Source organism: Homalodisca vitripennis, chromosome 1, assembly GCF_021130785.1.
Source record: "Homalodisca vitripennis isolate AUS2020 chromosome 1, UT_GWSS_2.1, whole genome shotgun sequence".
Classification (NCBI taxonomy): Eukaryota; Metazoa; Arthropoda; class Insecta; order Hemiptera; family Cicadellidae; genus Homalodisca; species Homalodisca vitripennis.
Window position 1 is genome coordinate 49,788,397 of NC_060207.1, and position 24,843 is coordinate 49,813,239.

Here is a 24,843-nt window from a genome sequence, read left to right on the forward strand (position 1 = left end):
TATACCAAAATATTTTACCGCAATTAAAAGACGCTGTTACCTTAAATAAAATACAGTTTGAAAATAATTCCAACCGTATTCAAGTTAACACATATTAGATTTATACATTAATAAACCATGTGCTTTGAGAATATTGGACTATCTACTATTGTGGTGAAGAGATATATGAATGTAGTGGTAAGTTTTTTCATGGAATTTGTGTAGTTAATTTAAGTAATTGTTAATTAAGTTTTCTACGTTTAAAGCCAGTTGAGAAAAGTCTATAAATCGGAGAAGGCAACATTTCTAAGTGATAACTATGACATGAATTAGTAAAAAGGCCTAGACATGCGTTATAAGTTATGCGTGAGATAAGTTTTAGTTACTTTTTTGCATTGGAATTTTAAAAGGGTATTTTCTTGGTGAGCATCTATAAGGTGACATGAATGCCTACGTCTGTAGTTTCATAGCATTTGTTAGAGTAGTTTCTGACATTCAGTAATTGCTATTGAAACAGCTAAGGACAATGGAGTGGAATCCAGTCGCATCAAAGCGTTTACTATTGAACGTAAGGTAACATGAATATCTACAAGGTATATATTAACTTTCATGGTACTTGTTAAAGCATTTCTTGGGGTTTTCTTGGGGAAAAATGTCGTGACATCGGTAGTTTGAATTTGCAACGTAGTAGAAGTAGTACTAAGTTTAAAGGGAATGACCTTATTCAATATTTCATGGTTAGGCTCAGTGGTTTCTGAGATTTCTTGATTAATGAGTGATTAATCACTTCATTCAATGAACAGTATAACTGTTCACCCTTGCTTCAATTGTTGTGGGGGCACAATTCAACGAATTGTGGTGACTAGCTAATGGTTTAGGATGGGCTCGTTGTGGAGAATAATCTTATACATGAACCTCCTTCACGTGACAACATTCGGTAATACTTGTTACTCTCATTGGAGTTCTTCCACTGGTGAATACAATGCCGTTTAAGCCTTTGAATATAAACCCCGGTTCCCTGCGCTCATACTCAAGGCATTTATCATTGAAGATTCATTATGTTTCCTCCAAATTTATATATAACAAGTGAATCGGTGTGTTTCCAGATCTGACATCAAACATGTTGAAATATATATTATTTGTCTCAGTGATTAATTTTCCGTAACTGTTGACAGTGATAAAGCATTACCTATACAAAACATTTTTGAAAATATTACAATATATACCAATTTAATAACGTACAACTATCCAAATTTAAAAGCTAAAGATTCAGAATACTACAATCCGCAATATTCATAAATATTTCTCCAAACACTTTTGTGAAATTTGAGCAAAAAAATTTCTCCACCTTCTTAGTTATTTAAAATACAGTTGCGAGCTGTCAAGAAATTAGGAATACAAGTATTCTTCTTGAAAAACATATGAACCGAACTTCCTTCACTTTCGTCGATTCTGTCACGTTTTATAGCAATTTTAAATGTCAAATATTCACTGTTGCTACTTTGGCTTCACATTAATATTTGTAAAATGTTGGACAGTCGTGGTTTTCTGAAGGTTTTAGTCTAAAGCTTTGAGGTTATGTTCAACTTTTTTTGGAAATGAATATCTGCTTTACGTGCACCATGAACTTGTTTTTTTGACTATTTTATGGAAGGAAATGCGAAAGGAATTATATTTAATCTTGCATATCCAAAAACTAAGACAGCGCATATGTGACACAGACACGACTGCCGTCCTTGCTGCTCAGCTACGATATTCACTTTACTTACCACGTGTTTGTATCTGTTGCTCTTGCTGCTCAGCTACGATACTCACATTAATTTCCATGTGTTTGTATATGTTGCTCTTACTGCTCAGCTAGGATACTCACATTACTTACCATGTGTTTCGATCTGTTGCTCTTGCCGTCCAGCTAGGAAGTCGCCTAATAATCGTATTACTTAGTTGTAGCGGCCTTTCATTTCGGATATGGCGTGGTAAGCAGGGTAAGAACGAAAATCAGTGTAAGACTTCATATTATAGTGACCGCGTGTGTATATGTTAGCGTTCGTGTAAATAGTGCAATATAGTCTCAATATTTTGATTGCAATTTAAAATTAAAGTACGACCACCTTAGTAACAATTTGTGTACCAAAGCCACTGGCCTGTATTACATTTGAATGTAGACCAACTAGGCTACCATAAGACATTTTAGGTATGCCATTTTGGCTACCATTCAAACAATCTGTGATTAATATGAATTAGCTTCAAAAAGTGTAAATTATTAAAATTGAATCTTAACGTAATAAAAGAATGGATTAAAAATACACACGCATTTAACAACACTCTTTTTTATAATTTTCTATTTGCAGTTAGTCTGAAACTATTATTTGTTATAAAATCATAATTATGTATTATGAATATTATTGCATTTAAGTAGATTTTACTTCACAGCTTATAAAACTGTCCAAGTAGTAGAAAGATTTTCAGTGTACGAGTGTGTCTCCCTTTCCCTGAACTTACTATTAGTATCCCCGAAGCAGCCAAGGGTCTACGTACTTGGCAGGATCAAAACGAGTGTATGGAGGGCCATTCAGCTCCAAAACGATTAGTGAGGTTACGTTAGCAGTTTGATTCCTATAAATCTTTTGTTGTTGACAGACATCACACAGCTTGCTCGTAAAATGTTCGTGGGTTAGCTTTCTGAGCAATAAACGTTTAAACCATAATCTGTAAATTTTTGTTGAGCTGAGAACAAATGCACATTTTGATATCGCAGTTCTGTATACGTTCTTCAAATTTATCAAACATTAGAACTAAATCTAGAAAAAGCAGTAGACATCAGTTTCCTAAGTGGACTTTCTTATTTGTATCTGTTTGAACGTGTTTGATCTGTCTGATCTTCTTTAGCTGCCATAAAATGGTATGCTAGAATTTCGCAGTTTTTTAAAATCGCTGAAACTGTTCTAAGGCTGGATGATACCCAACGCGTGTTTAACACCCTTTCAATTTTCAAAAATGGAATTACAAGTTCGTCCTCAACTAAACGTAACTCTCACGTGTACATTGGCGAGAAGTGGTACAAATTATTTTTTTACTGGTAATTTTCTTCACAACATTCGTTACACAAAGTTTAAGCCATTGCAGCAATGCCAAATACTTGTCTTTAACAAGACGTACATACACTCCAGATTTTATCGCCGAGCATTACTGCTGCAACATGCCACAGCAATTAATATTTTTCGCAAAAGATTGTCATCTAATTTGTAACCTTTAAGGCAATAGCCTGAAAAATTCTACGTGAGTCACAATTTAAACTTCAACCAGGTCCAATAATAAATTCACAAGGCATTCCATTTTAGCCAAACTCTAATACACAAAATTAGAATTGAATTTTGGCACAAAGTTGTTGATTCATTGATGATGATCGAAAAATTATCAGTTGGTTTGATTATTTCCTGTACAACACGTTTTCCCATTTCTGCACCTATGTGGTTTTTCGTATACATTCAGGCCTTATATGAAAGTGGGATACGACTCATATTTAATCCACTGAAGATATTTTTGCTGTAACTTCTTTCTTTTTTTGTACAGTTTTCAAACACACGTTTCCTATCGTTTCCTTTGATACATATAATTTTAAAACCGATGCAACGTTTGGCGGGCACTTACTTTAAGGTTATTATGACCGTGGTAGTGGCTGAACTGGTGCGGCGAATGGAATGGGAACTCAGCTAGATCCTTACTAAGGCTAAAAGTACAGTCCAGTAACACACCAAAGTGGCTTTGACTTACAACGTTTCGACGTCCAACAGCTCTAAAAATTACGTTTCATATTGGTTTTCTCCAATCTCCAATCTCTCCAGTAAGAGATTCCGTTACGGAGTACCGTCACAAATGTAGCTTTTTATAAAATGAGCATTGGTAAACAAATTACACTTCTGAGTTTGGATGCAGAGTGTACATTCATATTATTTTCAATTTGTATGTATTGCAGACTTAAAATATCTACTTTGTTATTTTTCAGAATTGTTTTCTCCTTCCTATGGTATATTACCTATTAAAAAACATTTGGATTTGATGGCATGTTTTCTGTTTTGTATATATTATGTCAAGTGGTTTGTAAACAAATAATGTTTCTTAGAAATGTAACATGATTTAAATAGAAAAACTATCAACGTGTATAATATACAAACGTATTTGTATTATTTATCTTAGTTATGGTTATTTTTTAAATCTTTGAATTCTAGGAAACGTTATGTTCAATAGACATTGTCATAAGATTTAATATTTGCTTTCATTTCAATATAAATAAGTGGTTTTATCTCCGTATGTTATTTTATTCTAACAAGTGTACCAGTTATGTTTTCCCTCAAGATAACAAAGAATGACGTATAAACAGCTTCAATTGCTGTAGACATAAATATAGTGTCATTTGGAATAATTTATAATCCACACGTGTATGAATCCACGTCAATTACGTGTGAATGTAATTATTGCCATTACATTGAAATATAAATTATCTTCATTCAACTTCAATCAATCTTTCGTTATTAAATACAATTAAAAGTATTCTAGTCCTTTTTAAAGACACTACTTGGCCATAAGAAATTGCTACGAAATATTTAGTAATATATGTCGTGAGACAATTAATTGAATTAGCGGATTCATATGGATAGATACTGCAACTAAATACGATTTGAGTAAATGAGATGGCCTCTTGGTGATAAGTGATAACTATTAGATACTTGGGAAACAGTTATTTAGGTAAAATTATGCAAAGACGACATGGACTCATGGTATCCAAGTGTGAAGAAATCCATACAAATCTTATATATATAAAAATGAAACTGTTCGTGTGTAACAGCATCACTCACAAACGGCTGGACGGATTCGCCTAATTTTTTTTTTAATTTGTTCGTCTTGATCTGTAGAAGGTTATAGGATACTTTTTATCCCTTTCCCGATTCAGGATTCCGCCCCACTGGTTACAGAAATACCCGTAAGAAATGCATTGCAGCAAACATATGTTATAAAGTGAAAGAGTCTTTTCAAATTTTTAATCAGCTGTTCTTTGTAAACATATATAATGCGACAAAAAATATATTTATATATAAATTTCTTTACACTTATAGTTTTAAAGCATAGAGTAAGCTTAAGAGAAACGACAAATTTTGTTTAAACTGTTTCTGCAATCATAATATATAAAAATGAATGTTTGTGTATTTGTCCTTTATAGACTCAGAAACTATTGGACCGATCACTATGAAAATTTGTATTTTTCTATGTAGAAGGTTTATACGCAATGCCCATTGATGTAACTAACCACCAGGCTGTACTGCAAGATATAAAAGTTATCAAAGCGCCTGCACATTATAAACTGCAATTACAACATAGTAGTTACGTATATTAAAATATCCAAACACTATTTGAAGGCAAAGAAATATACGGGCAAAGCTTAAGAGACGCGTGCGAAGCCGCGGGAAACAGCTAGTCTTAATTAAAATACGCTGTTCACAACTATTTAAAGTGTTACCATTATGCGTTAATTTAGGAAAATCCGCAAACTTTCCTGCTTCTTTCTAATTTCTAGCAGATAAGCCCTGAAATGGATCTCTGCACCATTAAAGCCCCCATTAAGTTTTAAAACATTACGCCATGAAATCCAAGAAAAGTATTAAATTACAAACATGCAAACTGCACTCAAGCAATGCCACAGATATGTAGACGGGTAAGTTAACGGATAAGAAACGGGTAACCCCTACTCTCCGACTTCATGGTTCTCCCTGTGGGTCTTTGTTTACAAAATAACCATGACATTCGATTTCACGAATGTTGTCTAAGTAAGGGTTGATTATGTTGTTGCCCACGGATGTTCCTGTAATACCACGGTTTTCTAGGCGATCAGCTACGATGGTGCGGGATTTGTTTCCGTAACAGCTGTTGAGTACTTGCAGATGCACTGCCGTAGAGTTAGGCGTGGTTGTGATGTAGGCCTAACTGTTGAAGCATAATTGCTTCCAGGTATGTTTGCAAAGATGATTTGAAATAAACTTTATTGCCAGAAAGCAATACTTAAACAACACATAATGTTTACTTTTATAAAATCATCATTTTGTCACTAATGTCTCTTTGTAAAATCAGGCACGACCAAATGTTACCATCGATACATCGATGGGTGTACGTCATCGAAATAACACGTGATGTGTTATCAAAATTGTTACACGATGTAATCATGATGGCACGAGAAAATCACAGAATGAATAAATTTGTAAACAAACCGAGTACAATTCAATCTATATATATAAAAATGAATGTTTGTATGTTTGTCCTTTATGGAATCGTGAACTATTGGACCGATCATGATGAAAATTTGTACGTATATGTATTTTTCCACGGAGAAGGTTTATAAGCTATGCCCATCCCTTTCCCGATTCAGGATTCCGCCCCACTGGTTACAGAAATACCCATAAGAAATGCATTGCAGCAAACATATGTTAACGTCTTTTCAAATTTTTAATCAGCTGTTCTTTGTAAACATATATTACACTTATAGTTTTAAAGCATAGAGTAAGCTTAAGAGAAACGACAAATTTTGTTTAAACTGTTTTTGCAATCACTGTTAAACATAGACTTTACTATCCAGATAATACAATTCAAATTTGACGTAAAAAATTCACCTTTAACTGCAATATTTATTTAATATAAACCATGCTCATGCTTGATCAGAAGAGTAATGCAGATATCATAATTACTATCTTACGTTGGCTACAAATATAAAGAATGTTATAAAATCAACCTTAGTTGTTTTTTTTTGACAGAAGTATGGTTCTCAAAACTCCGTGTGTACATATTCTCTAGATCGAGACAACAAAGCAAGCTCAATCGTGGCATCGGAGATATAACTAATTTAATCTAAAATTTATTATAGTAAAAAAAAAAATTTACTAAGTAATATAAGGACTTCGGTTCTTAAGATTTGCGTGCGAAGCCGTGGGTAACAGCTAGATAGAGGCAGGAATATGGTACATACCTTCATAATACGCCCAAGAGGCTCACGATGGAACGACTATCAATTATCTCAGCAATGTTTAGAATGTGATAGAAAAAGAATAAGTGAATATAGTGTACTGTTTTCAACGGGAAAATTGCGTGCGAAGCCGCGGGCAACTTTTGCAAAAAATTATTGAAATGCGCAGCAAAGCGCGCCGGGCCCGCTAGTACATTATATAAATCATACGACATTTGAATATATAACCAAGTAACTTATGTAGCTATAGATTAATTTTGAAAACAATCTCAGAGGCATGTTACGTGAAACGTGACGTACTCCTTGTACGCACTACTTTGTTTGATTAAACATTGTTATAAAATTCAATTTAACTAACAAAATTGTGAATCTGTGCACTTTAGGTACTCGAAATTTGTATGGGACCTAACGGCATATTTACAGTATTTTTTTAAGGATAAGACGGAGGGATTGGACACTAATCATAAAATCATTCGCTCTGTAACTCTGAGATAAGAACGAGTGCAACAACCCGTATCATTGCAGATGGATTCCTCAAATTAAAACAATACACCAAATACAAAGTGTAATCTTTTGAGATTAGAGAAAACTGTTAAATGTGCAAAGGGTCCTTTTCCACTGAAGAGCCTAATACGATAGTGATTAGGTGTATAAAAATTGATATAATAGACTGAACTAAAGAAATATGATAATGTAGCAAACAGAAATGGGAAAACAAGGACATACACTGTATTGTATGAGGCCTACAGATGGATTAATACATTCCAAAAACGAATAATGTGCAAAGAGGGCGAACCGTGTGGTCCACGAAACAAGCATCCTTTTAGAAAATTAAACTAATGTTAAGTGTTATATATATGTTATAGTTTGGATTTTTGTATTTCTGTTACGCTACTACCATTACGTAAAGGTATTGCAAGGATACTAAAATAATTCCTGCCCATTGTTCCTGCCAGTTGTTTTTAAATTTATTAGAAACGCACTTAACAAAATTAGGGCGAAGTGTTGTGATGACTAAAACTACATTATTTGCAGCTAGAACTTTCATTATATTTATTCCAACATATTTGTAATATATTTAAATGAAGTCAACTCCTTAAGGCAATTGTTTAAAAACACTAAAATCGGTTTAAGTTTCACGTAATGAGTATCTCAATCTTAACTTAGGTGGCTTTTTACATAGAAGGCGAAATTTCCTCAATGTGTTACCAATGTTTTTGACGTAGTATGAACCAGAAAACTTAACAAGACTTTGATAATGGCAGAATAAGCTTAAGATTGTATTTAACATGTTAATGTTGTCAAATAATTTATTTCTTTTCCGTTCTGAAAAGATATTTTCATATCTATGATGATTATAGTTCAAACAAATCTAATGTTAAAACTATTTATTATTTTGAACGTACTTCCGACATATACACGTAAATTAGTTAATCTTGCTAATTCAAAATTGATCAGAAACACTACTAATACATTTTCATAATCTATATAAATGGAGATAACCTGACTGACTGACTGATTCATAAACTTCGACTAAAATATTTTTCGGCCTAAAGTTACAATCCCCAAAATCAAGCAGTAACTAAGTCCCATCTCCATAATACCGGGTATGTCAAATTTGTGGAAACTATTATGACTCATATTCAAAATCAAGACATTTTACTAAAACTACAGTCTGGATTTAAAAGAAATCACAGGACATGTACTGCCCTAACAAACCTGTTTAGTGATTTATATAAAGGCAATTACAGCTCTCGTGTAATTATAGATTATTCCCAAGCCTTTGATTCAATCGATCATGAAATGCTTCTGGCCAAGATTAACTATTATGGCTTTGGTGAGGGTGTGATTGTATGTATAAGATCATATCTGCAAGAAAGACAACAGGTGACACAATTTTGCAATGAGACAATCTCAGCCCCTTATCAAACTGCGTGGTGCACTTCAAGGCAACTGTCTCGGCCCAATTTTGTTCAACTTTCCAAAAAAATGAGGCTGGAAGTTGGAAGAAGAGGCTTCTCTTATTTTGAACCCAACATTTGCAATGGTCTCTCCTAACATATTACAAGTATTGTTTGTCTTTTAAAGATAAAATGCAGGAATCGTTAATCAATACTAACTAGTTTGTGGATGCTAAGCTGTGAGTTAGGTAGTTTTTTTATAGTTTTAGTTAATATACAGTATAGTGTTGACCTAAGTTGATTTGAAAAACAGTTGTTTTCGTAATTACATTATAGAACTAACGTATCACGTGTGCATGAAAAATATTATAAACCACTATTACATATTTAATTTTGGTCTTAAAAGAAAGTTTTTACGTAAAATAAAAATACCTACAATTAGTATATAATAACATTAAAATGTTCCAAGACCCAAGAAGAAACAAGACAACCAAGATCTTTAGTCAACATCAAACAATCTGTGAAGTGATTGTGGTCAATAATGCAATGGTTATCCAAATATTACTACTATTATGCTAGTAATGCTACTACAGCGTATTCCAGATATGACAATATCGTTTGTATAGATAGATTTTCTGACATCTTTTTGGAGTCCTACCTGTGGACTTTAGGTTAAAGAGCCTCGCTTTAAACATTTAATGTGGATAAAATTTCGTATTTACTTATGTAAATGAATATTTGTATTTTATTGTTCTCGTATGACTTTTGCCATATACCACAACTATTGTGTAACACTGTGTTTATACTCATCAATCTGTGTAGTGTATAGCATTTTCATAGTTCGTTGGAAAACAGTCAATTGTGATTTTAAAACTGTTGTTTTCACAATATGTACAGTTTAAAAAAAATCAATGTGTGACGATTATTTATTTATAAGTGTTGCGAAGTTGCTGAATCAGCCTACGTATTGAATAGGACTATTGAAGCCGCTATAGTAGTAGTTTTTACTTCAACACTTTTTAATCTGACTAAGGATTATTTGCACGAATATTGTCTTTTTGAGCACAAGTTCTTTTTGTTATACTGTCCACTCATTTTATTATACAATAACAAAAGCAACCAGATTTAGACGAAATTTAATTTATAGAACATAAGAAATTTTCCAACACAATTAAAACTAAGGTTACATAAATTAGAAATTGAACTTTGAAAAACTTATTTGAGCATCTACATGATTTGAAGAGTCATGAATTTTCCAATTAAATTAGCTAAAGTACAGAAATCCTCTTTGTTAATTTCCTGGACATCTGTGGGGATGAAAAATACGGATAACACGTTTATACGACACCCACTGAGACTTAAACTGTCTTGAGATTAAAGCCTATAATAGAAGATATTGTGAAAGCCTGAAAAAGTCATACAAGTTGCTAAACGTAAGACAAGTGCTATGTTTCGAGTGTGAGAAACAAGTTCAAGGTTACAGAAGAGGTTGTACGCCGAGAAATGGTAGTTTCTATTAAGTGAACTACATAACATAACTCAGTTTACAGTTCTTGATTACAGTTAATCAAAAACTGTGAACCCGTGAATGTTGTAAATAGATCTATTCAATTTTTTTATCAATGTAGTTAGTGATATAAAAGCAGATATTACTTCTCTAAACTATCTTTAAAGGAAACTGTATTAGTCGAATACAACAATGAACCTATTTTCAGACTAACCTCTTCAAGTACTTCCAACAATATTGAATTTAAAAACACAAATTCAGTTGGGTGGGATAGTATATTGCATTAATTAAAGCATCTAAATATGTCACTACTGCACAACCATTATCAAATATAATCAACCAATCGTTTCGAACAAAACTATTTCCACAATAACTCAAATTGTAAAGCCCATTTTAAAGCCATTTAAAAAATGTCTCTATTAGAAATGTCAAACTAAAGGGCATTTTCGCTTTAACAGTTTTTATCTAAAGTGTTAAACACAGTCATAGGCAATAGGATCATAAATCTTTTAAGTTTATATAAAAGTCAATATGCTTTTAGAAAAGGGACGAACATTATTTTAGCAGTGAATGAATAATTTAAAATTGTAATAACGTCAGTTGATAAAAAAGAAAGGAGAACGGTAACCATATTTAGTGATCTTTTCGAAGTTTTTTTAATTTGTTTTGCCAATAATCTAATTTTTTAAATTAGGTGAGGTGGTCATGCAAATGATTAGGTTGACTTATTTCTTCATAGACACAGAGATTAATTTAATGGATGGTTAATGTTTTTGACATAATTCATAATTGGAATTAAATACACGACGTGTACATCAGATATACAATGTTGAGCCCACTATTATTTTTAATTTATGTTTATAGCTTCCTAAGTATCCTAACAAAGTCGTCTACAATCTTATTTGCAGATAATGCAACTTTTTGTGTCGAAAGTACATATCTTGAGCAACTGAATACTAAAATATAACACCGAATGAGGAAAACCAGTGCTTCTCTTCAAATGACCTTATTTAAATCAAAACAAGACCCAAAACCATTGCAGGTCCCCCAGAAATAAGTGTTGTAGAAATGAAATTGCGATCTCACTCAAAATTCTTGGGAATAGTATTTGGAAATTATCTGAAATGGCAGGACCATGTAGTAGAATGAACAGGTAAATTAAATTCCGCTTATATAACCATGACAACGTTGAATTCTGTAGTTAGTATGGAAACGTTGTATTATGCCTACGTTAACTTGCACCTGGAATATGGGGTGGTATTAGAGAACATTGTTGATTCCAAAATGATTTAGAGACCACACAAGGGCAGTTAATAATATTCTTCAAACTAAAAATAAACAATCGTGTGAGCGATTGTTTAGACATTTTAATATTCTGATTCTGCTGCCATTATATATTTATAGTTTAAGGGTTTATTTTATATTTTATATATTAATATTTTTAATTATGCTTGCTGAATGTTTAGGTATAAAACTCCATGAAATATCTAGAATTAATTCAATAATTTTTCCAATAAGTTAAATGGTGTGTGTGTGTTCTTAGCAGTCTTAAGTAGCTCAATTCCCTGAAATGATTTTAAAGTTTTTTGAAGCGACACCTTATAAACTGGGCATATTTTCCGTCTAAAATGATTTTTGAGGTTTTTAAAACTGTTTTGTGAAAACTGCTTTTAAATAGTGTTCTTTTTGACTATGCCTAAAGTCTTCTCTTTGTGTTATATATGATCGACTTAAGTTTTTGTGTCTCTGAAGCTCGCGTTACTTAATACACTGATTATACTATAATTATTGTTCAGGCGGACACTTCCATATCCCTAAACTGTTAGTACAACAAACTAAACCAATTCTTGGTTCATTAGTAACGACTTATTCCTCAATGTTTACAAAATCTCCATTCTTCATATTCGATCTCAGACGGTTTTTAAGTGCGTTGTTGTTCTGGACGAGGCCGATATCATAGATTCAGTCTATTTCTTGGGTGTTAATTTGGATGTTGGTTTTTCTTGGCGTCAGCATGTCGAAGCCCTTTCCTCTAAGCTTAACACAGTACTGTTTTCCTTGAGGTATCTTTCCAACCTCTGAACTTTAGTGCACTAAAAATGGTTTAGGTACCATGGATAATTTTCCTCTGTTATGTCGTACGAAATACTGTCATGAGGAACAGCTTCAACTTCTTTCTTGGAAAGGGTCTTCAAATCTCAAAAGAGGGTTATACGTCTGGTGTTTGGCCTGTGGAACCAAGAGAGTTGTGGGAATGCGTTTCTCTGAGAACGTATCTTAATCCTTCTCTCCATATTTATCTACTCTGTATTAGTTTACTATTTTACATTCAAGATTTTCATATCCACAATCACATACCGTATATTCTACTTGAATTAATAAAAAACAGTTTGATTGTACCCTATCATAATAAGAACTTTTTCAATCAATAGAATATCTAGGACCGTACATTTGTAGTAGATTGCCAGATTATTTAAAATTCAGCCCTTCCCATTCACCTATAAAAATGTTTAAAGACTTCCATGTTAAAGAACTGTTTTTATTCACTCTTTGAATTGTTTGCCTAACCCAACCTTACCAGTAAAACATATTCACACATTTGACATTTTATACTTAGTTTTCAATTAATCAGTTAGATTTAATATTATACTAATAATATAAACACTTTTCTAGATTACGTTTAGTATTTAGGTGCTTTATACATACCGGAACTAACTGTTCTTGATACATATAAATGTCCATGAGAACAAAAATGATTTTGAATTTGTGCGTTTTACAACTTGCAGCTTATAATATTTATAGAGTTACAATAGTAGGCTATAATTATTTAGTATTACATTGTTTGTTTGACAACACATATTTTTACAAATAGTCTAACTTTTTCAGTGTTAACTTATATGAGACTATAATAAATAAATAATATATATATATATATATATATATATATATATATATATATATATATATATATATATATATATATATATATATATTTCATGCTTATGTTACAACCAGAAAAAGCTAAATTAAAATGAAAATATCAATTTGACAGAAGTCATGGTGGGGGAGTTGAAGGTCGATTACAACCACTAAACAATGTGGACCTTTTAAGGCTTATTTTACAGTCATCAGATACGTAGGTGATGAGTAGCTAATGAAAAGGTTTGCCTAATTGTGTTTTTCTCTTAGAGATGATAAGAGCTGATTACACAAACCATGAAACAAGGGAACCTCGTTTACGTTACTGGGGGATAAAAGAAGCCCCCTAGTTGATTTGACAAATCACAATTTTCTCTAATATGTTTCTCTTTTCCTTCTATTTTCTCTTTCAGACTGGTATCACCTCCATGAAAAGTACTCAGACTCTCCTTCTGAATAGTAGATCTATCTTGATTTTGGGAGAATGCCAACACCTCCAGCTCCTCCTCTCCAATCAATCCAATGTCACAGTTTGATTCTGTCACAGAAGTCCACTACTAAGATAAGAAAACAGTTCACTACTGAACAGTATTATATGTTCTAGTCGAAAGTGACAGGCAAACAGTTAATGTACTCAGAATTGTTTGTGTATATGTTTATAAATCATCTGGAATACAGCTTGATGTTTTGGCTGTTGTTATTTCGGCCGCATATATATATATATACGAAAACTTTTCAGATTGTCCAGCATTTTTCTGGACTTAAAAGTGTTGTGGGCCCCACATATTGAACAGTTCGCTTTCAAGCTTTCTAGATGGTGTTGCTACTGTCCAGACTTATTCAGCGTGTACTATTACACTATGCTAAATATGCCTATTTTAGTTTTTTTAATTCTTTGCTGCCTTATGATATAATGTTTTGGGGTATGTTTCATAATATAGGTTCTGGCTTTTACGGTTCACGTGTTTTATACACATTATTATCTAACAGGACATATAGGGATGGATCTGAATTGAGTTCGGTATCTGACAAGTAGTGTTTTAGACAATCGATATAAATAAAGTTTAAAGATTTGATGGATTTCTCTTAAACAGTTGTTTTTATATCACAACCATCTATGTTGTTATATTTTCTGTCATGATAATGGTATAAGATCATCAGTTCCCATGGTGAAAACCCCCAAATTTTTAGGATAGTTGTTGGAAATAATCTCATAAACATTAAACAGCAGTTTTTATCTCAGCATTAAACCGTGCTTTGGTTAGAATGTAGTTTGTTAAATGGTTTAACTCTTCTATTGAAACTTCAGCTTGGAAATATAGTGCTTCTTTCCAATAAAAATCAGTAGCCACATATAATGCATATGTAGCAAAAGTAGCTGAGAAGCAGAGTTTGCGAATAATCTGATGAAACTTTATGAATGAGTTAAAGTAGAATGAAACCTTTAAGGTTTGACGTTAATCAAAGAGGATGATCGAAAAATATTGATTTCAAGTGTTTCTCCTGTATTTCCTTGTACTGATCTGAGTATTCATTATGTGCAAGAGCCAGTGGCCACACAATCCAAGAACTCGGACTTTGAGTCTGGTACCGAACACGCACTTTTTTCTGACATTATTTTTAATAAGCACTAAGGAGTTTGTATTTTATCGACTCTACTCATATTATGTTTTATATGATACTAGCACAGATCAGTGGTCCATTGGTAAAGGACAGAGTAAGGCAAAAAGGAAACCAGCCTCTTCTTAAGAAAACATAAAATGTTATTACACCACCTTCTTGGATCCTGGAAAAGTGTAATACTGAAAAAGCTGTATTATTTACGTAGTAATTTATGTCTTTAGCTTTATCTTGTAAACATGTAATTTTTATACTGTATCATTCGTGTGCAAATTTAGACTCACCTGCATATCTTGCTCTGTTAATCAGTCCTATTATACATTTTAAATCTATGTTATTGATCTGACTGATTTCACTCAATCGTTAACATACTATAATAACTTCCCCTCCCTGTGCTCAATGTTTCTTACAATTTTTCAGGTAAATGCATTAGAGCACAGTGGGGAGAAGTAATTATAGGCGAAAGTGAACAGAGACAGTACTGTTTTGGAAAACACTGTGGAGAAGAAATAAGAAAGCATCTTGCTGTCATAATAAACCTATTGAGAATAACAGCCGACGGATATGTAGTCTTTTCTGTTGAGTTAACAACACCCCAGAAGCTGCGTGGGTTGTATGGTATTGAGCTCTCATCATGGGTAATGTAAACGTGATAACATATTCGATTCGATCCCGTATTTATAATTTTATAAATCCGAAAATCTGAAATATTGGGTTGCACAAAGCATGTTCTTAAAAAGCCTATGTGCGGTTTTATTTAAAATTATCAACTTTATGAATTATTTATTTGTCTATTTAGAAAAGGGAACTGTCTGTACGTCTCAGCGGGCTGTGTTGCTCACAAATGTGTCCAAATGATGTCACAAATATACTGAATTTATTACATATATGAACTCGCCCAGAAATAAATCCAAAGTTAGAGGCGACGAGAGATTCTTGAACACCATCAAAGTTACATTTCCACAAAATTAGGGCAAGAATATTAACAAGAAGGTAGATTATCTTGAAAATATTGATTTATGTTTAATCTATATATATAAAAATGAATGTTTGTATGTTTGTCCTTTATGGAATCGTGAACTATTGGACCGATCATGATGAAAATTTGTACGTATATGTATTTTTCCACGGAGAAGGTTTATAAGCTATGCCCATCCCTTTCCCGATTCAGGATTCCGCCCCACTGGTTACAGAAATACCCATAAGAAATGCATTGCAGCAAACATATGTTAACGTCTTTTCAAATTTTTAATCAGCTGTTCTTTGTAAACATATATTACACTTATAGTTTTAAAGCATAGAGTAAGCTTAAGAGAAACGACAAATTTTGTTTAAACTGTTTTTTGCAATCACTGTTAAACATAGACTTTACTATCCAGATAATACAATTCAAATTTGACGTAAAAATTCACCTTTAACTGCAATATTTATTTAATATAAACCATGCTCATGCTTGATCAGAAGAGTAATGCAGATATCATAATTACTATCTTACGTTGGCTACAAATATAAAGAATGTTATAAAATCAACCTTAGTTGTTTTTTTTGACAGAAGTATGGTTCTCAAAACTCCGTGTGTATATATTCTCTCGATCGAGACAACAAAGCAAGCTCAATCGTGGCATCGGAGATATAACTAATTTAATCTAAAATGTATTATAGTAAAAAAAAAAAATTACTAAGTAATATAAGGACTTCGGTTCTTAAGATTTGCGTGCGAAGCCGTGGGTAACAGCTAGATAGAGGCAGGAATATGGTACATACCTTCATAATACGCCCAAGAGGCTCACGATGGAACGACTATCAATTATCTCAGCAATGTTTTAGAATGTGATAGAAAAAGAATAAGTGAATATAGTGTACTGTTTTCAACGGGAAATTGCGTGCGAAGCCGCGGGCAACTTTTGCAAAAAATTATTGAAATGCGCAGCAAAGCGCGCCGGGCCCGCTAGTTTAATATATTTGAAACTGTGTTTATGATACTAACAAACTCGGGTTTCTTAGACATTTTAATGTATTAACAGCTATTTTATGTTGCATGGTGATTAATGTCGTACGTGTATGATGCATAGAAACCTACAACGATTGAATGATTAGAGCCATAGCCATATCGTATATCGACATGTTTACAAACAAAGGTCAAGAGAATTATTACTTGTTGATGACAGTATCAATGTAGTAATAATAAATTTGAAATTTGTGCAACTGTGGTCTCAAGGTTCTGGCGAGCTAGAGATGGTAACGCGAGAGCAAGTTGAAATCAAAACTTAGGAACGACTTTTTACATCGACTTTTCGACTCTATTAATTTTATGATTTATTCTATTTTAAATAACGTTCAGCTAAATGCCATGGAGTAACATACACCACAATCGATCTTTATTTGGCCTAAAATGGAAATGAAGCATCATGCAAAATTTGTAGTCCAATGGTCCGTTTTTGAAATGCCGTGCGGACAGATAGCCAGATAGCCACAAATTAAACTTTTCCAGCCCCTCAAGTTGATCGCTAACGCTCAATGTATGTTATGTATGTTACAGTGTAGTTTTAAATACTGAAGAGTAATGTACTATTTATAGTGAGGCACTCTATTATACTACCATCATTTTTGGTTGTTGCAAAATATGTTAGATTACTTTTGGAAAAAAATCTTAATTCACATAAGTTTAAAGGGTCTTTGGAGAGTTGCTCTCTATCAAGAACATCAATCTCTCATGGTTTCAAAGAAAGTTGTCGTCTTCCTCCGTAGACTAATGGTTATAGTCTCGGCTTTAACTGAGAGATCACTGGTTCAAATCCCGGGGAGGGCCAAAAATTTATAGACACGAAACAGTGTTTGTACTTTTAAAATAAACCAGTGTACAATCGAAGCCTACATAGCTGAAGCTGAGGCTTAAAAGAGAACAAAAAGACAGTTGTACGTTGAACATTTAAGATCTACCTCTTTCTCTTTGACCGATCAATGGCTGCTGAATTTTGATTGCATCTTACAATTATGCTAATATTGATCTGGATTGCATTAATTGTACATATTCGTTAATGTAGGATTTATATTTCCTTATTTTATTGTGTCTTACAACATTTTTATATCTTTATAAACATTAATAGTAACATTTCCTGTTTTACTATTATTGAGATTTTCATGTTAGCAATATACTTCTGATATAACACTACATATCATTATCTTCTCTCAATCATAACGTATTTGAGGGTTTGCGGTATAAATAAAATGTATTGGTATCATTAGTATTATACAAGTTATACAGTACTGTTTCAACGAATCGAATTGCCACAGATGTTTGGCTGTTGCATGATGACGACGGAATCTCCTACACCTACCCATGATGCAATGTTTCATTGGCATGTGCCTTGTGTGTCGTCCATTTTGCTAGTTTCTGTAAGAAATATCCTTAAATTTTGGAAGATATTACAGCGGTAAGAATTTTTATCATTGTAGTAAAGTATTTAAGTTGTGCTATTTGTTTTATTTAATCTATTCAGGACAGTTTAAACAATTACAGTTCTATTATATTCGTGGAATATGTTAATTTTCGCTACGATGTGTTCTGCTTTGCACATTTGGGCAGTTGAGAATCACTAAAAAATAAGAATGCACATGGGCCTATGAATTTATTTAATCAATAAATTGGTTGATATTTAGAAATAGGCACTGCAGTACTAATGATTTCTTCGTTGGTGTATAAAAAACCATATTTTGACGATAGAGGCTGAAAATTCTAGTTACATAAGGTAATATTTAGTGGTGATTAAGTACCAATATTGTTAGAAATTAATAATATATTTCATTTTTTATGTATCAAATCTAAGGGTTGAGCAGTTTATATCAATATTATATCAGTAGCTTCTTCATTAGTCTGTTTCAAACCGAAATTAGTGATAATTTATGAACCTAGGTCATTAAGGTTTCTAATATTCCAATTAATACCTTTTCCTGTACAGGATTCAATTTCAAACCTAGATAATCTTTAATTTATTGAACTCTACATTTTATGTATAAGACACCTCTAAGAGCAGTTTAGCTAAGTATATTATTGACTTTGAACAGATGACCTATTTTTTAATCAGAGAGGGATTCATTAAGCTGTCTATAAAATTAAATTTATGCGAGTCAACTATTATGTTTGGGCTAGATGCTACGAGGTGCAGTTGTGTAATTGTATAAAGTGTAATAGAGATTACCTACAAACCACAATGTACATAAAATTTAAATCTTAATTGGGTAAATGACATTATTTTCCGGTATTTTCTAATGTTAATTACCGTGTTGGCCTAAGTAGTACCCTAGAAACTTCACTCTTTCAAAGTTGGCCTAAATATGCTTAGACCAACTTTCTCTGTTAAATTTACACAAAATGGGTTTAGAAACCCTGCTAAGGTAAGCTTGTCTTAACACTAGGCTAAGTATTTGTGATTGAGTTGGGAATTGAAAATCTAAAGTAGCCTATAAGTCACCATTAGCCTACAAATAGCCTAACATGTGTAATGAAATAACACTGGTTTCATGTAGTAGCGACTCTAAAGTCTCTTCCAGACATCCCCATTCTTATTACTTGATGACTTGAGCTTCTGCTCTACTCTTAGTAAAAAATCGTATGAGGAATACCAGAAGACTGTAATGAACCTATTGTTGTTATTTCTATAGTTCAGTGCTATCTCAATGGCTGTGGTTGAAAATATATCAAATGAGTAAATATGAAATTAACGGCCTGAATGGTATTATAAGATTGTTGTGCAATTAACTTATTAAGAAAATTTAAGGTTTCAAAGAAGTGGAAATGACAAATCAAAAATTGTAGTACTTTACAAATAGAACTTCTTTTGTCGAACAGAGCAATATTTATTTCCTTCAAAATCACACTGTGTGTCAGATTTTGTTGTGGCTGTGAATCATGATATGTCGGGCATTACCAATGCCAGATGTCATTGTTGGGTAGCCCATATAAAATTGGAATAAAACTGAATTCAGGAGAGTTAAGGGGGGGGGGAGGATCTTTTTTAACCCATTGACTACCAATAAAAATAAAAATATTTTTACCCTTAGTATTGAATTAATTTTTCATTTTGCAATGGAAATCATTGTGTGGTGATAGGATCAATTATAATAGGTATTATATGTTCAAAATAGTAGAGTCATTCCATGTCAAATCAACCTTGAATGGTCTGGACCTTGACATCTCAGATTTTGATAATTTTTTTGTATAGTAGTTGTACCTATAAAAACGAGTTAACATTTTTAATTTTTCTGCCTTTGGGTTTTTGAGTTACAGGTAGTTTTTGGTCATCTCCCTGTATTTTCTAATCTCAATAGCTAAAAAAACTATTTAATCTAAAGAGCTCAAATTTGTGTCATTCCCTTCTATTTTAAATGTCTTTTAATTTGATATATCATTTGACTATGTTTGTTGTATTTTGAATTCCCCAAAAACTTTCTCATATTACAGTAACTATAAATAGTATAACAACATACCAATGTTATTGTACGCGTACAAGTTGGTGATTCTTTGGAAATCAAACTTTATTTAAACTAAGATTGAAAAAGAAAATGTTATTTTCATAATATCTAATGTAGGCCTAATCATTAATAATTTGTTTTAGGAAATAAATATACTTCAATGAAGTCTGCATTTAAGCAGATCCCCATATTGTTTATTTTAAGACGATTGCACAATAGGTTTAACAACACGAATCTCACAAGTCTTATTGCTGTGGCTAAAAATAAAAATAAAATTAAAGTAATGCAATCAAATTTAATTGTACCATTTCTAAAAGTTTAATAATTAATGGTCACTAAATATTATTCGGAGACCACTATTTTTTAACAGTTTTTCTTTTACAGGGGCCTAAAAAAAGACTATTTGACTTACTGTAAAAATTGTTGTCGAGGAGGCCACTCTCCCTATTTACTACCTGTTAGTACGCGATATAAGTAGTTTTAGATTAGGTGATCATAAATATTTTACTAGTACTACTAAAGTTTACGATAACCCTTACAAGCACTCACATAGTCTTAGCTTGAACTTGGGTACTATTTTGAGAGATATTTTTTATGCAAGAAGTGTGGAGTGGCATCTAAGGCGTCACCTAGCCCATACTGATGGCCAGGGGCATTTCCACCCTTTCCTGACGTCAGATCACGTTGGACGATCTGGCATTTGATCTGAGGTCGGGAAGGTAGTAATGGGAAATGGTCCTGGCCATCCCACACTACTGGCTAAAAAAAGACAAACATCCCTTAAGATATGACCTAAATTAAGATCATGTAAGGGCTCATTAACTTTTTATATTTATTTATAATATGTACATATGTATTTAACTACTGATACAGCACTCATAAAGGTTATCTTTATCTTTGGTACTACTAGTAACATACTTATAATAACCTAATCCAATCTTATATATCCTACTTATATATCCTAATAACAAATAGTAGATAGGGACAAAATGATATTCATGTAGATATGCTTTTGGGAGGGGAAAACAAGAACCTATCATCAGAATGACTTAATTTTTAGTCAAATAAAATCTGATCTTACTAATAATGTAGTCTTTTTAGGTCAGTGGTAATAATAACTCTTCCAAAAATAGTGCCTTAGTCAACCAAACCATAATAAATTTGAATTTTTGGTGAGTGTTTTACCAAATCCTTGTGCTTTTTGCATTATTACTTTTATTTGTAAGTAGTAGAATATAAATGTTGCAAACATGTATGTAAAATTGAAAATAATAAAGTAAATAAATGAATAGTCTAAAAATGTCCATGTAAATAACTTAGTTACACTTTTTATAAAATTACACCAAATATCATGGATTAAGTTAGATAAAAAACATTAAACTATGTCCACCAAATAGCAATAAAATTGACATTTTTATGAAAGTTTTGTTAAACCCTTGCAGGTTTTGCATATTTAGGATTTGTGCAAGGACGTTAGGTGCAGGAATATTTAGTTGCGAATGGGTTAGTTTTACTGATACCAACAAATGCTACTTAACTATTGGTTATTTTTGTATGCACTGACTGTAGCCCTAATGAGTAAAAACTGAACAAGGATGGTTTTCATGAGTTGCAGCTATGTGGTTAGTGTCCTCGTTTGTTATTTGTGAACTGTATATTACAGTATTCTGTTGACTTTAACATTGTTAGATTTTTATAACAGTTGTGTTTGAAATGGATTAAAATATTATTAGAAATATATAAGATGATATTATAATCCCAGTTGCTCTTTCCATAAATAAATCAGCTTTCAATAAGTAAGTGAGATTCCCTCACAGGTTGAGGGATTCATCCAGTCAATTTAAGGGAGGATTCAACATAGGCTAACAATGTTCATTAAACAGTCTTTAACCCATTTGTTTCAATGATTTTTGTTGTTGAAACAAATGGGTTAATAATTATTATTGCACATCTCCGTCTAAATTTGACGCACATTATACACTGCTTCTAAGTTTTATTGTTATTGACACAGTTTTATTTGCAGATAGGCTAATTAAAGGAGTATACATTTTAGACACAGTTAATCAAACTAATCACAGGATATTTTTAAAAAGATTTCCCATTGAATGAAAATAAAAAAAAATTAACATGTGCTCATTGCCTTTACGCAACCTCTCACGTTCAGGAAGGAGGTACAATCTCTCACTTGTTAACAACAGGGCTCATTCCGTGCAAAGTGTTGCATAATCTAATGTTACATGCTATAACAACTTAACAATAATTTGATACTATGTTTCTAAAATTTAGTGTGTTAATGAAACACGTATTAACCTTTTCCATGTTTTTTTAATTATACAATTATTTAATAGATGCAATAATTTTTAAACAGTTTTTTATTTCAAAATTTTTTTGGTGTTTCAATAGGGCTTGATAAAAATAAGTCATAGTATTATTAAAAAACTCGAATTACAAAAAACATTCACAAATAAAAATAATATTTTGTTATAAACAACAGTTTTTTTTATTACTATTGCACAATCCTAGGCTACAAAAATGTGTTCTCCTTCAAATTACAGAATTTGACCTATTTCAAAAGAATAAACATGGGGGCTTATTAAAATAGTTTTATTATATGAAATAAAACCCAAACTTCAGATGAAAAAGCAGTAGTAATTACAAGTTTTATTGGATTACATGTGTATTTTAGTAATCATCAGATGAAGAATCTTGACCTCTTCCTTAACCCTTTGAACCCCAGGCGACGAAATATCGTCGCTGAGAAGATATGCGAAGATCCCCGCGGCGACGATGTATCGTCGCCAATGAAGTTGCGAGAATCCCCGGGCGACGTAATATCGTCGCCATGGTATATGCGTTTAATACATATTTATTTGAAATCGTAAAATACTTATTTTATGAGTATTAATACATAATTATATGTATTTTATTAAAATTCTAATTTTATTTTTTATTTATTTATTTAGGTAATATCAGTGATTTTTGTGTTGTACGCCTAGAGGTTTTTACAAGTCGCATACTTTTATATAAAAATTCAAAAAAAAGTTTATTTTTAGAGATATCAATATAATTTTTTTTTGTACATACACAAAACTAAATTTAGAAAAATAAAATGTGGGTGCCCATGATAAAAATATTTCTTATTTTTTAATTAAAAAATCTTAGAATCAATTTTTTTGCCTAAAAATCTATATACATATATTTTAAAATTATGTTAATGCTGTTAAACATTTTTTTATACTTCAGACTAATCTTTTTCTGTGTATACAATTTCATTCTGGACATTTTGGTGTGTAATACAAGACAATAGCATAAAAAATAGCAAAAGTATTAATTTTTTACAAACAGTATGCAATACAGCTGTTTCTGCTCCGGGGATTCTTGGTAGTTCTTAGGTCAAATGATTTTGGTACGTTTTTTCCACCATCAATATTTTGGTCTGGGGTTCAAAGGGTTAAGTACTTACTTGACATACGTGAACATTGTGTGCTCTCTGAGAACAAAAAAATACACCTAGGACATCTTGTACAACCTTTGTACCAGCAGTTAGAGGGTTAATGTACGTTTTGTGAAGCAGTTACGAGTTTCCTTACGACATTGCATTATAGCTTTCTTTTTTTGTAAATCCTCTGTCATTTAATTAAACTACGAAAAATAATATTTTATAAAATAATTATTATATGTGATTATTATACTCCATTAATAGTTACTAGGCCTAGGTTTGATTTCATGATTTACTAAATATTATTACCTAACCCTTGATGGAGTTAATATGGTAATAGGCTACATTGAATTCAGCATCTTGTCAAATCATACTTGTTATTTCAAAATTTTCTGGAATTGTAATATTGATGGTTTCAAGAAAATGAATGAAAAAGCTATTGCCCATTATTAAAGATAACTAGTATAAACAGTGTTTGGATCAATGAAACAAAAAATTGGACAAGTTTATTAGGTATAATGTAGATAGATTGTTTTATGAAAAAATATGTATATTTTAAAAATAATTCTGGTTTATTTTTTGTATCTTACTTCTGTAAATTCTGTAAACATTTATTAGAAAGCCTTTTATTCACTCTGTATAATTTCACTCATTCACTCTGTATAATTTCACTAGTTTTCACTCTGTATAATTTCACTCATATTCACTCTGTATAATTTCACTCATATTCACTCTGTATAATTTCACTCATAGTGTAGACCTATCAAAATGTGTGTTAAACATGGTATGTAGTCTATCTAATCTAATATCTTGAGTATTTATTCTAGTTCTTATCAAATTGAAATCGGGTACTGAACCATAATTTTGTGTCTGAGGTAGTGGTGGTCAATGCCAGAGTTTTCAAATCTCAAATTCCAAAACTTCACGGTTCTCAAATTTAGAATCATAGCTTATTTTACCTAAATATGATTGAAACAAAATCACCACCAATCGAACA

The 24,843-nt window shown here is 32.0% G+C and overlaps 1 protein-coding gene across 1 annotated transcript in view; it reads left to right on the forward strand.

Moving 5' to 3' along the window:
• LOC124360829 (la-related protein 4) overlaps positions 1-24,843 on the forward strand; it is a 101,167-nt gene that overhangs the window by 10,607 nt on the left and 65,717 nt on the right. The window contains exon 4 of the mRNA XM_046814808.1: positions 18,337-18,369. Coding sequence (XP_046670764.1) covers positions 18,337-18,369 — 33 coding nt within the window. The remainder of the gene's footprint in view (positions 1-18,336; positions 18,370-24,843) is intronic.